General features: G+C 40.4%; 1 protein-coding gene across 1 annotated transcript in view; it reads right to left on the bottom strand.

The window, feature by feature from the left end:
- Window positions 1-17014, bottom strand: part of LOC116902349 (protein BEX4-like) — a 50498-nt gene extending 33484 nt beyond the window's left edge. The window contains 1 exon segment of the mRNA XM_032904877.1: window positions 16960-17014. Coding sequence (XP_032760768.1) covers window positions 16960-17014 — 55 coding nt within the window.
- Between the last annotated feature and the right edge of the window lie 384 nt (window positions 17015-17398).

Raw genomic sequence — 17398 nt, 5'->3', positions numbered from 1 at the left:
AGTTCACATACTGGAAATTACCTTTTATTTTCTCTATCTCTTCAAACCTCTCCTTTAATTCTATATGAAATGATATTCAATCCCTTTAGTAGAATTCCATCTACACCTCATGCACACTTCCTTTACTCTTATCCCTCTGCTCTCATGAGGTCAGCATCTCGCATGCCACTGATACAATGGGTGTTCTGAATTTAAGGAACTAGGGCAGGTGACCTCAATGACACTAGTGAGAAGTCATGCAGCAATCACTCATGATACTTTGGTTTGGCCGTTTGTTTTTGGTTCTTTTAAGGACACTGTTGAATCAAAAGTCAACCTTTAGAAAACTCTCCTGCTGTACTTGAAAACTGCTTACAAATTCTGGGGGATAATCATGCAACGTGTGGCATGACAATTTTCAAAATTCCTAATTTGGAGTCCTTATCTGTCTTTACCTGTCACTGACAGAATCCAAAACACTGAGCACAATGTTCCAGCCATGAAACAGTGTATATAAAGAAGGGGTCAGGAAAAAAATCCAACCTTTAAGGCACACACCCCACTTAGTGACCTACTTCCTCAGACTTAACCCTACCTCCTAAAGTTTATATTAATTATTATTAGCCTATTAAACTATAATTCATTAATGGATCTGTCTTTTATGATTCAAATACCTCCCAGAAATTCTATCTTTAAACAATACTATATTAGAAGCCAAGACTTGGGTCTGGGGCATATTTCATATCCAAACCATAAAAAATACTTAATTAGACATCAGGATTTTTGTCCAAGTCTCTAGTAGATTGCAAATAAAAACTGTACAGAGAACATTTTTGTTCACCACAAAATCTGGTTTCCTTCGTATGACATAAAATATACTTCATGATTTTGCTCCTGGCTCTGCCTGTCCCAGGGTATTTACTTCTGATAATCTGCCAAATTGAAACGTTAAATGAAGTCTCTTCTAGTAGTTGTTGCATAGACTCTTTGCCCAGTTGAAATACTAATTTATCTGACAGCGGAATGACACTTTTGAAGTATCCAGAACTTTGGATCCAAAGTAGCCACCTTGATTGTTCACATAAGCAGAGGTGACTTTGCAGTAAGTAATTAGTGCTACAATTAACCTGCAGTAACACTGTTCTTTTCTTTATGTAGTTCATGCAGTACTTCAGAGTCTAAACCAAGTCAGGAGCTATATGGAGGAAGTTACTACTTAACTACATTCTAAACCCAGAACTTAAATTTTAAATTCATAGCTTCCCACCCTTTTGCATTTTTCTAAGATATGAACTATGAAATGTTAACTCTGGAAGAATTTATGCATCGACTTTTAAATAAAATATAAGCACATCAATATTTGCTTCATTATGCAGTTTTGCAACGGAAATATATTTTATTATAAATACAATTGTCTTAATCTGTTTTTATGCTGTTAGAACATAATTATCTGAGGCCAGTTTATAAAGAATGGGGACTTATTCTTCCAATTCTTGAAGCTGCAAAGTCCAAGGTTGAAGACTCACTTCTGACCAGGACCCCCTACATATGTCACAACTGGCAAAGACAAAGGTGTAAGAACATACAGAGAGAGGTCAAGACAGGGCCAACTTCCTTTCAGAGTAACCTACTTTGGACAGGATTAGTCCACTCCTATGATAATGCTAGGAATCATAAGGGTGCTTATAACATGTTCTTCTTCTGTTGATCCTTCTCTTCCAGTACTGAAGCTCTAGGGATCAAGTCTCCAACACATAAGGAGGTACATTAATATCATGCCAATAACCTACACCAGTTTTTTTTTTCCTTTTTTTCTTTATTAACTTGAGTATTTCTTATTTACATTTTGATTGTTATTCCCTTTTCCGGTTTCCGGCCAACATCCCCCTAACCCTCCCTCCCTTCTTATGGGTGTTCCCCTCCCATCCTCCCCCATTACCACCCTCCCCCAACAATCACGTTCACTGGGGTTCAGTCTTAGCAGGACCAAGGGCTTCCCCTTCCACTGGTGCTCTTACTAGTCTGTTCATTGCTACCTATGAGGTTGGAGCCCAGGGTCAGTCCATGTATATAGTCTTTGGGTAGCCTACACCAGTTTTTAAAAGTGATCTGTGGTGATTTGAATATGTATGACCCCCACTGGCTCATGTGTGTGAATGCTTGGCTCATGGGAAGCAGGCTCTATCAGTAGGTTTGGTCTTGTTGGAGTTGGTATGATAGGAGTGTTTCCTTGTGGGGTTGGGATTTGAGGTTTTCTATGCTCAAATTCTGCCCAGTGTGAACCATAGTCTATTCCCGACTGCCTGTAGATCAGGATGTAGAATCTTGGGCTCCTCTAGCTCCATGTTTGCCAGCCTGCCACTGTGCTTCCTGCCATGATAATGGACTAAACCTCAGAAACCATGAGCCAGTTCCAATTACATTTTTTTTCTTTTATATGAGTTGCCTTGGTCAACTTCTCCACAGTAGTCTCTTCACAGCAACAAAGCAATAGCACAAGGTTCTGAGACTACGTCCTAACATCTGATAGTGAGAACGTGAGATAGTTTTTGAAGTGTTTTGCAGACACCAGAGACCGTGGCTATCTGCCTTCTCTGGATGTCTCTGTTATAGGAACTAATCATCTATGCATCTCCAGTGTGGGAAGTCTGAGCCACAGTGAAAACCCATGGGGTTTCCAGAGTTAATGTAGGAATCTTAATCATGTAATTAGCACTTTAAAGTCAAGAGCTACATACTGTGGCCCATGTGACTAAAATGGTGTAGCAAGACTATTTCAGTCATACCTTAGTTTTTCACCTTCTGTCTTTGGTTCTTTGTAAAATGTACTAATTTGTGTCTGTATTTTCTCTCCTCTATCTGTCGGCTCTACTCCATAGAGAGCGGCTCTGTTATGGAAATAAATTCTGTTTAGATGCTTATTGGAAAAGTTGAAACTTAACTTGGTATTTATATTAATAAACTTTTCCCAGAACAATTCGAATTTGGGTTGCTTTGACGTCCAAAGAGCTTATGAATTTGGTATCGTCCATTCAACAATAACATGAACAGGGAAGACGTATTAGAAGAGACACTTAAGTTGTATTTTAACAATTTTCTATTCTCTCCATCTTTTCTCATTCAGAAAAGAAAGGTGTGTCCCATATCAGTTGGAAAGGACTAACAAATAAAGCCTCATCTTTCTAGAGTTAGTGCTGGATAAACAGCATGGTTTAGGAGCATTGAAGGTGCTCTCTCTCCAAAAGCTACCACACCAAGGCAAGATGATACAGCATCCAAGTAGAAAAATCTACCAAGTTAAGTCCTAAACAATATAGGCATGCTTTGGCTTGTGCAAACCTGCCCATCTGGGAAGGAAGCAGCTATTGAAGAGTAGTAAACTGTGATGCATAGCTAAAGGAGGAAACCCAGAGTACTGAGGAAGGCCACAGTGAGGAGGCTAAGCTGCTGGGCTGTTGGCCTTAGGACCCAGACAGTACAGAGTGCTGACTTTGGCACCATGGAGCCTTTGCAAGAATCTTGATTTGGCTGTACTTTATCTCACCCCATGGTTTCTGTATTAAAACGGTCCCTGTGTCCCCAACGAAGTTATGTCAAATGTTCTAAGACTGTGACGTGTCAATTGTCAGCCTAAAGGAGAATGAATTTTTGCTAATCATATCTTTGGAAGGTTTCCTTTTTAATCCTTGACCTCGCGTCCCTTCCAGGTAGTATGAAAGCAGCGAGCTTCGAAAAGCAAAAACAAGAATGCAGGCTTACGGTAGAGGGGTCAAGGGGTTTGCTTTGCTTGCATCCTGGCTTTGGGCCAAGGGCAGAGAAGGAGCCTTGGAGAGCTCTGGGAGACAGCTGAACCGGCTAGGGCTCTGCTTCAGTGCCAGGGGCCTGCTGTGAAGATGTGTGCACAGGTCAACTTTTCACTGCCCCCCCTCCCAAATCAAAACATTGACTGGTTCTTAAGAACTTGAAGACCTCAACAAAGCCTTCTTCCCACCGACATATGAAAAAAATCAGATACCCAGCAGAAAGAAAACAAGATCTATGTTTTCTTTTGGAAATGGACTCAAATATTTGAAATATTTTGATGCTCTTTTATCCATAGAACCCACATTCATACATTCCACCAATCTAGGGAATATGCACATTAGCATGGACTCCTTTTAGCTTCATGGTCAAGACCAGGCTATGCCCTGCTCTAAGTTATTCTAATTTCTCAAGACAGTATTTTATCATGCTACGCCTTGCCTTAGGAGACACTCTGTTTTAAAAGCAGGTTTGACTTTATTTTTCAGAGAGAAGGATGACTACAGCTCCTAGGGGGGGACCCAGGAACTGCACCATCTGCTGGGCACCACCTGTCCAGCCCATAAGACTGATCCTTTGGAAAAGAAAACCTTCTTCTACATTAATTGGTGAGAATTGACATTTTAGAGGCACACAGAGTGCTAAAATCCTATCAGAGAAACCAGGCCAAAGAACTTATCAGACACCCAGACCAAGGAAAGTGTATCGCACCTTTTTCTGGACCCCAGAAAATAATGGAAACCTAACACAGCAATGGCATGGTCCCTCCCCAACCTATCATCTGACACAGGATTTGTCCAGTAAGGATTGAGAACCTTGGTCTTGAGCCATGTTCCTCACTAATAACGTAGCCCTTCAATTGCTTATCTGCCCACCTGTGTACCTGTCCCATGTCCTGCTCTGACTGGCTCCAAACTTTTCATGGCACAGCTGAATTTCGCAGCTATGTTCTCAAAGTACCTCTGAAACCTCTTGAACTTCGGTACACGCTTTCTAACTTGTATTCATTCCATGACCTATTTATATGTCTTTAGATATGTTGGCTGTGTGCTCCGTGAGGGGTGATATGAAGACATTAGTAACTAAGATTGGAATAAAGAACTTGCATTTGCCTTGGCCAAGCCACCAAGGTTTGTAGATTTTATAGCAAATTGCTAAGACCCTGTGAGTTTATTGTTATTCAACTAATTCTGACAATGTGGAAAGACAAACTGTGTACTATGTTTCTGGCATAGCATGATCGCACTGTCACAGAGGTTAATTAGGCTACAGTTTATAGGGTCAAAGCTTTATCTGGGTCAAAGCATAGGTCAACACAGGTTTGCTTCCTCCCCTGCTTCCCAGCAACCAAGTGGTAGGATGGCATGGGGGTACAGCGTGGGATAAAATGAGCTCCCTTCCTTCCCAGCCCCTTGCTGAGTTTGGAGCACAACCTTGGCCTCTTCAGCCAAACACAGGCAAGAACTAAAGAGGTTTCCCCTGATGGACTTTTCTTTGCATTTCTAAAAGGGTCTTCTGGAGAGAAAAACTAAATAAAGGATTCTAAAGGTTACCACTTAGCCTGAGGCAACTTATGCCAAAAGGCTCAACATAAATAAGCCGTTCGCGTGATTGGCCAGTTTAACTAGAGCTCTGTACTGTGGCTGGAAGCCAAGTCCCAACTAATAAAGTTTTTACGGTTGCTGCTTAGTTCTTCCTTCCTCAGTTGTTTTGTGAGTGTACCTCTCAGAAGTATTAAGGGAGTAAACAGGTACTTGTCGAAAGTAGGGAGATATTCTTAATACTCTGGGGAAAACACTACTCAATAGTATTTTAGTCTTTAGAAGTTTAAAAATAGTTTACAAAAAAAAAAAGCATGAAAATTTAGGATTAAAGGATTAGAAGGGGGCTGGGGAGATGGCTCAGTGGTTAAGAGCACTGACTGCTCCTCCAGAGGTCCTGAGTTCACATCGCAGCAACCACATGGTGGCTCACAACCATCTGTAATGGGATCTGATGCCCTCTTCTGCTGTATCTGAAAACAGCTATAGTGTACTTATATATAATAAATAAATAAATAAATCTTTTTTTAAAAAGGGATTAGAAGAAGTTGAGGGTGTGGCTCTGTTGGCTAGGTGTTTGAGTTCGATACCCTAGAACCCATGAAAAAGCTGCACATGGCAGCTTGCACTTGTAATCCTAGCACTAAGGAGGCAGAGACTGCCAATTATCTAAAGCTGACCAGCCAGCCTACCCTACTTGATGAGCTCCAGGATAGTGAGGGAAGCTTGTCTCAAAAACAAAGGTAGCAATGAGAAACAATATTGAATTTTGTTCTCTGACCAACGCGCACGCGCACGCACACGCACACACACACACACACACACACATGGAGAGAGATGTTTAAAGTGAAAGAGATGTTTAAAGCAATGCTTAAAATGCTATTTTATTTTAGGATGTATTTTACTAAAACCCTTACCTTCCCTGTAAACGATACAGTACACAGCAGAATAAGATACTTATAAAAGAGCTGCAATGGTGGGGTTGGATTTAGCTCAGTGGTAGAGCGCTTGCCTAGGAAGCGCAAGGCCCTGGGTTCGGTCCCCAGCTCCGAAAAAAAAAAAAAAAAAAAAAAAAAAAAAAAAGAGCTGCAATGGATAAAACAACCTGACCATGGACCGAAGACCAAAGACCACCTTGAACAAACGCTACCCCTGGTTCTGCTGCTGCTCACCTGACTTACTAGGCTTCTAATTACAGAAAACTCAACACTGAGACGAAGTGACATGGTCACTGGTAGACACAACCATCTGCCACAAATCACACCGTAGTCATGGCCCTCAAGCTGTGCCATGGATGGCAATATACCAGGTGGTAATAAACACAAAAAAATTCCCACTGTACACATCTTGATATAGTATCTCCTTCTAGAGAATTGTATAAATTCTGGTTTTCTGGGTCTCAGAGATCTCCACCTCTACAGCGTTATTCAGCAGTCTGAACCACACTGTGAGCTGGGAGGACCAGCAGTGGGTCCTCCCTTCATTCACCTGGTGCTCTTTCTTATTCATTAGAGGGATACACTATGCATGGTGTACAGTACATTCTCGTGTTGCTTGACATCTGGCTTACACAGCAGTGTTAGACGATTAAGTCTGTCTCTAACATTTTGTCCTTGCACAAACCTAAATGGTATCGTGCTCAGTGTGACCTCTTGACATGATTAGGAGACGTAGTGTAAGGAGTGCAGTCCTGAGTGGATGTGTGTTGTTGCCATGGGCACAGCCATGTCAAGGAACCTGGTACCTCCGACTCATGGGAATGGCAAAACCATCCCCAATGAAGGCTCAAAGGGATGGCAAAACCTCTGCTGTGTCCAGTGTGAATGCTGACCGTAAAGAAAAGGTTCACCATGGCTTTTCCTCCTCCCAGATGTTTACAGTCTGAAGACTGCTCCCCACAGATCCCGCTCCTGATGAACTTAGGTAAGCCTGCACCCTTGACATCTGTATATAGCAACCTCACCTCCCTGTTCAACTGTGTATGATAAACATGCGGAACATCTGAGTTTCTGAAGCTTCTCCACTGGAGAGCTCAGACTGTGATCAAAGCGTTTCTGTGTCTGTGTGTCTCTCCCTGTCCATGCTTTCTTCATTCCCTTCTCACATCACCTTGAGTCAAGGTTCTAGGATCCAGGTCATGCAAAGACATGGCAAGGCAGGAAACAGGAGATGAAGCAGCTTCATACTGCTTTACAGAAAGCGTTTATTAGCAGACGGAACGAACACCTGTGAAGATGATGACTGAAAAGTATAGGAAAGGAAGTACGGCAGCTGGTAACATTGTTATTTATCATTACCAAGTGTTGGGTACGGTAATAATGATGTGTGCTCCACTTCAATTACTGTCTATGCTGAAGCTATGTTGTCACAAGCATCAGCACAGACACATGAATCATTAGTTGTTCAACACAGACACTTGGAGACAAAACTATGTCTGCTTCTCTAACATCTTGGGAAGCCACTGCTACCTAGATGGTCTACCATTGATAAAATATTATGCTAAACATGACTAGAAAATGAAAACAAAATTTTTGATTTTTGACTATGGACTAGGGCTTCTTTGTGTGAATCCTTTTCAACCAAGAAACATTTATATGACCATGGGGATAAACATATAAACTAGATGTGTAAATCAAACATTTATTGGTTCAAAAGACATAGAGAATTTTATTTTAAAGCAATTCTTTGATACATACATATAATTTAACAATTATTAGCAATAGAAGAATATTTACATACTAATAAATGTTCCTGTTTATTTTTGCATAAATGATTAAGCTATGCCAGAATATTTGATACTGTAGGACATAGATCTCTTTCAACATTTCTCAGAGTTAATTGATATTTGTATGGTCATCATCAATGTGAGAATATTACCTTGTACAAGTTTGCTTTGCAAAATGTGACAGCTATGTTTAACATTTCAGAAATCATCTTGATTCTAACCCAAAATTCATTTCACAATTATTTTGCCCAATTGAGCAACTCAAATTAAAATGAAATAGTCTAACATAACACAATCCAAAGATACACTTCCTTGATATACACTCAAGAATGGTGGTAGAAAAATTGTAGTCTTTGTCTTTTATAGTTAAATCACTATGTTTCTCTAAAACCAACCAACCAACCAACCAAACAAACAAACAAACAAACAAAACCAACCAGAAAACCTTTGTATGTACAGGAAAAAACACTGACATTCTTAATGTGCAATAGTCTTAAACCTAGTCTAGGCTCCAACCAGTGTTTGCTGGCATTGCATGATTTGCGGGCATGTGCAGTGTTAGTGTTTATTGTATGTTCAGAGTGAAGGCTGCAGAGGAGTCACACAGTGCAACATGGAATGAGTTGAGGGAGGGAGAGAAGGGAGAGAGACACACATACAGAAGCAGACGCTGCAATGAAGATGCTGAAGTTAAAAATTTCCACAATGATGGGGAGGGGAGAAGGTACTGTGCTTTTTCCAGAGCATGGTCTGTAGAAATCTGGTAAAAATGCTGACTCGTGTTTGTCTCCCTCATAGCAGAGATGATACTGTGGACCTTGTGTGTACAGGGCAAGTACACTATCAATAAGCCTGTGTTCCTTTTCCCTAGAAATGCTCATCTGCTGCCATGGGTTAGTGAATCATTAAAACACCGGAACTCTCTAAATTTGATCTTAGGCTGAAAGTCTCTCTCACCTTCTGACTGGCATGTTTGTTTACCTAGGAAGTCCTTGAAAAATACCTCAGCTCTGCTGGCCTTGTGCAGCACGAATGGAGCTGATAAGGACTGTCTTCAGCCGCATCTATAAACAGGCTAAAAGGAGGGCAAGCTATGTAGGGAGCAAAAGCAGATGGCCCCCTCAAGTTTGTGTGTTAAAACTCTTTCCTTTTACTCTTTGTAACACATTTTCTATATCTGTGATTTGTTAATACATTTCGTTTTAATTCCAAATTATTTTATCCTTTAACACCTACCCAAAGTCTATCAACCCTGGGACGATCTCAGAAGACAAGCACGAGCCACGAGTGGCTTGATCTATGGCTCACATTAACCCTTCCACAGTTGGAATGTCTACACCAACCAAGCAGGACCTGGGTTTATCTGTGAATCTGCTAATCTGTAAATGTTTATATAATATTTGCAAGGTGGGTTGGTAAGAGCAAACATTACCTGAGAACTTTATAATACAAATAGCCATCATCCCGACTTTTGACTAACAGTCAAAAGGTGAATGTAACATGGAAACAGAATTCCCGTGAAAAATAAAAGGCAATGGATTCTGGTCATTCCAGACTTACTCTTCGTCCTGTTGCATGCAGCCTGCCTGCCTGTAAGAACTTCCTTCCCACTTCTATTTCCGGGAACTTCACCTCTTGGTGCAGACTCAGAATTGTCCCAGCTCTTTCCTACAGACTCTCTTCAGCCTTCACTTCTAGCCCAACTCAATTCTTTTGTGTCAGCCCCTAATCCAAAGGAACATATTCTCCTAGGGACCCCCCACCCAGTAGCCACACTCAGCTGAAAGGCAAGGACCTTCATCCACCATACTTGCCTATAATTCAGAGTGGACAACAGCAACCAAAGAGCAGAACACCCAGCCAACAACAATGAGACCAGATATCTACACCAGGAAACAACCCAAACCTCTTAATTCCAGATGCTACACCCCTTTGCCAAAACAAACAAGAACTGCCAAGCTAATACACTTCTTCCAGAAGCCAGGAAAAGGCCATGAGAAAAACTGGTGAAGCACAAGACAGAGACTTCAAAAGAGCTATTAAGAATAAATTCAAGGACCTTAAACAAAGACATAAAATCACTAAAGAAAACCCTAAACTGAGATAAAAACCCAATGTGAAAGATTTAGGACATCAAACAAAAGCTTCAGAAGTACATCTCACCAAAGAGTATGGGACTTGAAAGAGGGAATCTCAAGTTGAAGATAAAGTAGAAGAAATGGATAAATCAGTCAAAGAAAATTATATATATATATATATATATATATATATATATATATATATATATACAGGCACAAAATATTCAGGAATTCTGGGAAACTATGAAAAACAAAACAAATGTATTTATAATAGGACTAGAGGAAAAAGAAGATAACTAAGAGTTCAAAGGCATAGAAAATGTTTTCAAGAAAATCATAGAAGAAAATTTCCCCAATCTAAAGAAAGTGATGCCTATCAAGGTACAAGAAGTGCTAAGTCCAACATGGCCCTGGTAAGGACAGAATGGCATAATTTCTCCCCATGGGACATGGCCAGCAGGCATGGACCTCCATGAGTGTCAATGGCTGCTATGGACATAAGGCTTGTTTGTATACTAATGTACATATTTCACATTCCTCTGAGAAATGTCCTCCCTGTCCACGTTAATGATAATTAAAACAACATGAGTTCAGGAGTCAAGGGTGTCTCTATGTCTTTTGCAAAATGGTAAATGCTAGGACCTTCAGGACAATACTTAAGGCTGTGGAAAAGAACTCTAAAAACATGAGTTTGAAAATACATAATTTCTCAAGTATGCAAAAACAAAAGAATACAATATGAATTGTATAAGGAGCTTCACGAATCTAAAGGAACAAAGGCAGCTGCACTAATGAACCAACTTGTCAGAAAGATACAAAGGCAGTCAGATTCCTGAATTCAAGGTCATTCTGGGACACAGCAAAGTGAGGCCCAGGCGTGGTAGAAATGGTAATTTCAGGACAAGGTCCCAACCAGCTAGATTAGTATCTGTGTTTGGCAGAGGCAGGCAGATCTCTGAATTCTTTTGCGATGTTTAAAAAAATATGTTTGCTGTCTCCTAACAATCAAACTGCTGGGGTCATGGAATGCTAACTCACACAATAATCAAAAGCGAACCTGGAATAAACAACTGAATTGACATGTAAATTTAAAAACTGCTCTTTCTGCCTGAGATGAGCTAGCAGAAACTGATAGCAGTTCTTTAGAATTTTTTCTAGCAAGAGCTGAGCTGTCTGAAAATCTCTAGAGAGCAAGCACAGCTTTTAAAGAATTTTTTTTCTAACAGGATTTCTGGTCAGAAATCCCAAGAATTCCTTAGAGAGCTGTCACAGATCTTTTGGAATGTTTTCTAGCACCTACCTGGAGAAGCTATCTGAAGAGTGAACATACACAGCTCTTTCAATTTTTTTTTCTGGCTTTCTGATTTTGATTAGAAATCCCAAGAATTACTATTACAATTTTCCTAACAGGATTTCTGACTTAGTTGGAAGATCCAAGAATTTTTTAATAGCAGCTTTTCTGACTTTGGTCAGAAAACCCATGAGCTCTCCAGGGAGCTTTCTTGGTAAGGCTTTATTGATAAGGACAACACTTACAACATTGAACATAGATAAACGAAACTTCTACTGACTAGCCTTCAGGGTACTGTAAGGTAGTCTGCGTGTTACTACAGGAGAAAACTAATCAGCAATGTCGCTCAGCTACAAACCCTGTGGATTACATCAACCTGCCTACAAGATACACTGGTTGCAATAGTGACACAAATGTTATGAGAGAAACCAACCACTCTTTTGAAATTGGCTGTGAGGCCCACTCCATGAAACAGACCTCTTACTTGACACTGCATAAGTAGCCAAGAACCTGAAACTAGATAGGGGATAGGCCTAGAGGAAAAACTGCTAATTTGCTAAATGGATACAGCAATAAAATGACTCCTAATGTCGTATTGCTAATGTCTTCACAACACAACAGGAACTGACACACACTTGTACTCACAGAGACGGTGGCAGCATAGACAAGATATGTGGTAGTTCAAGCCAAACAGGTTCTGACACTGAGAGGAGCAAATGGACACAGGATCTCACCCCTAATCAAGAAGCTATTTACAATTTGTGGCCCCTGGCAAAATTATAATCAGCTTTAAGCAATGCTGCATGACTGGATAAATCAACCTCAGTTTAGGGTAGGCCCCATGTCTAGGAGTAGTTGGTCAACACCAAATGAATCCAGTATTAATTTTGTGAACTTTTAGTTTTACTTTGTTTTGGAATTTCTTGTCTTATTGATCTTTTGCCTTTCTTTTGATTTTTGTGCATTGTTTTTGTTTCTCTTATTGAGAGAGAAAGACACAGACAGACAGACGACAGACAGAGAGGAGGGGGAGGGAAGCTGGGTAGGTAGGGAGGTAGGAGGTTTCAGGAAAAGTTGTGGGAAGAGGAAAACAAGATAAAAAAAATATAAGACAAGAAGTTGAGTTAGAACTTTATGCAAATTTTATCAAAAGAATTTTGATAGAAATGTAGACTTGTATAATCCCACACAATTAACATCTAACATCTTAAACATCTTGCATAAATTTGGCAGAAATATTTTTGCCCAGGGAGCTATGTTTTCCAGGATTATTTCTGAGGGCTTTTGAAGAATGTATCACATAATAGTAAACATTATTTCATTAAGGAAGAAAAATTTTCACTTGTTAGAAAATATGTTTATTAATGGATGACTTAAAAAGCATTGACTGCAACTCTATTCCATATCTTCTTTCACATATATGCATGTGTATCTGTATGTATATTGTGTCTGTGTGTGTGTGTGAACATATATATATATATATATATATATATATATATATATATATATATGTATGCGTGTATATATGTGTGAATGTGCACACTACTGTCAGAGCCTCCTGGGTCCCCTATATTGTCTCACCCCCTTGTCAGACCCTTCTAGGTCCCTTACAGGGTTTGACCCTGCTGCGCTCTGCTGATGTATGTGGAAGCCTTTTGTTCCTAACAAAAGAGCAGTCTGGCCCGGTACACACCCGGGTGATGGTCAATTCATTCCTGCCTTTTGTTTTTTTCCCAGTCTTTTGTTCCTGGGATTTAGGCTGGTCTTCTTGGATTTCTCCCCAGTAAATTTGGGGCTTAAGGCGAGGTTTCCCACTGTGCTTCCCGGATTTTTCCACCAGGTCAACTTGGGGTATATATTCCTTAAATAAAGTTACAGATTTGGCTTTTCTTTCTTAACACGGATAATCTGTGTGTTTGTGTGTGTGTGTGTGTGTGTGTGTGTGTGTGTGTGTGTGTGTGTGTCTTTTAATCCCGCAGGTTTATGTCCAGTTTTCGGTGCCATGTCGGTGCAGGCATCGACAAATGGAGGTCCCACGGAGATCGGGAAAGATGTCTCCTGATGTGACATCCCGGGAAGCTGGCCGGAGAAGGAGGAGGAACATATTGGGGTAAGATGGGCTAGAAAAGGACACGGTGATTTGGGCTAGCGTGAGTAAAATTTGTAATAAAAGAGGGACAAGGTAATGGTAAAATATTTTTGCGTATGTGTTCTTTTAGAGTTATGTTTTAGTCTTTGGACCCTGACTAGAGATAGTTTACACCCTAGACATGAGAGAGTATGGGTTTGGGAAAAACAGTCTTCCTGGACTCTCCGCGGATGCTTTGCAGAAAGAGAAAAACTTTCAGAGCTCTCCTAGGAACAGAAGGAAGGCAAGAGACGTCCTACCTCTCTGCTGGCTCCTTTTGGAGAAATGCTTATTTCTGGTCCTGGGTTCCATAGGTAGGATATCTGGGTCCCTTTGGTGGGACACCATCTAGTTTTTTCCCTCTGTGTCTATTGTCTGTCCTTGGTGCACCAAGCTGTTCATGTCTGTCAGTTTATGTCTGTGGTCTTTGTTTCTTGTTGCTTAAGTGTTTTATGTTTCATGTTCAAAAGAAAAAATGGTAAAAAGTTTATCTGCTGGTCTTCACACCTTGATTTGGTTTTAACTCACTTCAATAAAGGAACAAATGAATAAAAAGCAGTTTTAATCGGCCTTTGGAGCCCTGCACCTGTAGCTAGGAGCCTAGGTCAGCTGGAGAAGCTGCCCGGGGGCCAAGGGTCTGCACTAGCTGATCTTAAAGACGCCAGTAACTCCTCAGCTTCTATGGTAAGGGAGCTGATGGCTGTTTCTCTTACAAAAATCCCTGACTTATTATTGGACTTAGCAGGTGACAAGGTGCTTCTCTTAAAATTACAGCTAGAAAAGTAAAAATGGTGTTTGGTCTAAATATTAAAAATATGCGTAGCCACTTCATTTTTGTTTCTGATTGGTTTCAAATGTATACATGTCTTGGTTATAGACTATTGGCTTTTAAGTTATTGGATATGGTTAAAAAATTGTAACATTGGTAACAGAAAGTTGGCTTAAAACTGGTAATTTGGAGTCATTCTAGACAATATGTGGCATGAGCCAACCCAGGGAAACAGGTCTAAATTGGGATAATATTTTTATGGAATTCTTATCCTAGAAGCCAGGCTTCTAAAAGAATTTAGGGCAATGTCTCTTTGTTGAGGTATTGGAGACCACACCGCACCGTCGTGCGTTCATATGTAGGAATTGGCAGTCAAACCTTGTAGCATGAAGGACAGACTCGGTGTTTTGGAGCCTGGATTTTGGAGACTAAATTGTTTGTTGGAGGTTGAGTTTTGCTTTCCGAAGTTATGGCTGTGCTCTGGTGTTACAAGGAGAACTTAAAGATTGTGGTTAAAGATTGCCAGTGTTACATTGACCAACTCAAACTTATTTGTTTAAAAAAAAAAATCAAACAGATAGAGATTGTTTTGGAACTTGTGAGAGCATTACAGCCTGTTTGTTTACTCCAACTGCCATTTCAAGATAGATTTAGAGGACTGTTTTCATGCTGTTTCTTTGTTTCTTTACATCCTGTTGATTGTGAAAGGTTTTCATTTCATGAGCTTGCTTATAATTTTAGAGAGGCCATGAAGTGTTATCATTGAAAAGTTTTACAAAAGAATGGCTAATAGCCCTATATTATGCAATTTTGTCGATGCTTCAATGTAAGAAGTTAGGACTTTGAATCTTTCAGTGTATATGGAAATTTTTACTACAAACTTTTACTCTCACAATGAGCTTTGATATTTGGGGAGTAGTTGTTGTTCCAGAAAAGATTCAATATTTTTTTTCAATATTTGAAACTAATTTTGAGCTTGTAAGGATATGCTAATTGGCTAAGCACCTCACCTTAGCAGAGGACTTAAGCCTTTGTTTGATATCCTCAGGGGAGATAAAGCTGTTGTTGTGCTAATACAGAATTGTAAGATAGAGTCATGGAAGTATTTTAAAAAGAAACCTGGTGAAACATACCTTATTCCAAATAGCAATTAAATTGGTTGTTACAAAATACTGATATTTGGCCTATTACATATACAAATTTTACTCTATGCATGCAAAATTGATTTTACTCTATGCATGCTTTTGTATTTCTTGTAAATTTGTGCATACAACCCATAGAAAATGCGCTTACTATATTTATAGATGGGTCATCTAACGAAAAGGCAACATATATAATTGTATCACATGTTTATTCTCTTGAGTTTCCCTTGCTTCAGCATGGATTATTGAATTACGTGCTTTAGCTGCTGTTTTTTAAATGTTGAAAAATCAAGCTTTCGGTTCATATACTGATAGCCAATGTGTGGCTTGTGGTTTGCAATTGATTAAAAAATTTCCCCTTTTTAGATACTGCTAACCCTCAAAATTTTACAGTTACTTATGCTTTTTCAGAGGCAAGTTTTCTACATGAAATCAGTGAGTGATGATTTCAGTGTGAATGTCTGACAACTCGCTGTCCTTTCAGTGCTCTGGCTCAGACATCTAAACAAAACTATAGACTCATACCTAGCTCTTTGGAAATGGCAATGGAGTTGGTAGCACACCCTTACTTTCAACTCCCAGCCTTGCCTTGCCAGATCAGGGATTTCTAAGTAAGGCTAAATCTAGACAATATTTACAGGATTTGGCATTTCCAATTAATGCTCAATGTTTAGGTAAGTAAAGCTCGTGAAGGGCTGGAGAGATGGCTCAGCAGTTAAGAGAGCACTAACTGTTCTTCCAGAAAATGTGCTGTTCCTTTATAGGCCATTTAAGAACTCAAACTGGATTGCCTGGACCCCATAGCAAGGGAGGGCAATGAATAGGCCTTACATAGGAACAATTAGTCAAACAATCTCATTCTTTTGTCACCAGAACAATAATGCTGGAGACAATAATTTGGTATACAAGTCAAATTATAAATACAAGTCCTCAGTGTCCTCAATTTCTTCCTGTATCACATAATAGTGTCAATTCTTGAGGACTTATAAACAATCCTAATAAATAAAAAGGGGGAGTTATATCCCTGTATGCTATACAGTTATCTAAATAATGCTCTTTTATTTTAAATTTTAAAATGTGGATGCCAAGGAACTCTCTGAGTGTTTACGGCACCCTACAACGAGGCATACTTCTACCTAGGTGAAATGGAAGAATCCACATATTGGCATATGGCATGATCCTGTTCTGGTATTTTATATGGGGAAGAGGGCATGTTGGTGGTTTTCCTACAGGATGCTGCAGGAGTGTGCCAGCTGCCAGAGTGGCTGGTGAGACATGTTGATGCTGGAAGAATGAAGATTCAACTCTCTTGGTTCGGGTCCCTGGAGTCATTCCTGTGCCCTTGGATGAAGATGGAGGATTCTTCCTCCCTTTATGCCATTGCGAAGATTTTGGCATTGCTGCAGTCATTGTTACTGCTGCTGCGCGTCCTGTCCCACCACGGCCTGCACTCCCATCCTCCGTGCACCATAGCATGCCATAGAAGACCGGACTCCAGCCGTTACCTCTGGCCCTCCTTATTTCCCCGGTGGCTGTTGCCGCTGTGACTGGTGTTGCCATTTCGCAGTCTCTGGCTTCACAGGAATGCCATCTGCGTGAGGCTGCTGGAGACCAGGAACTCTGCCCTGGTTATGTGGATCTCAGGCATGGTTCCATTGCCTGCCAGTTCTTCGAGAGAAGGTCGGCTGATCCTGAACTGTCTTGGGAAAGACTTTGGCATCTTCGCTGCTATTGTAGCAGCCATTGCTGCTGCAGCCACTGTGTCTGCAGTGTCTGGAATTGCCCTCCCCCAATCTGATGTTAAGGCAAGCACAGTGGGTAAAAGTTCTGTAGTAGTTGCTAATGATTGGGAATTCTAAATTTTAATACAGGAACATCTTGACAATGGCCCTCGGTGTTATGGCCCTCCACATTTTGGCCCTAGGGTGCCGCAGTAGTTGGCTT

The sequence above is a fragment of the Rattus rattus genome, chromosome 1 (genome assembly GCF_011064425.1).
Source record: "Rattus rattus isolate New Zealand chromosome 1, Rrattus_CSIRO_v1, whole genome shotgun sequence".
Lineage (NCBI taxonomy): Eukaryota > Metazoa > Chordata > Mammalia > Rodentia > Muridae > Rattus > Rattus rattus.
Note: the sequence above shows the minus strand (reverse complement) of the source record. Positions and strands in the feature narration are given on the sequence as shown.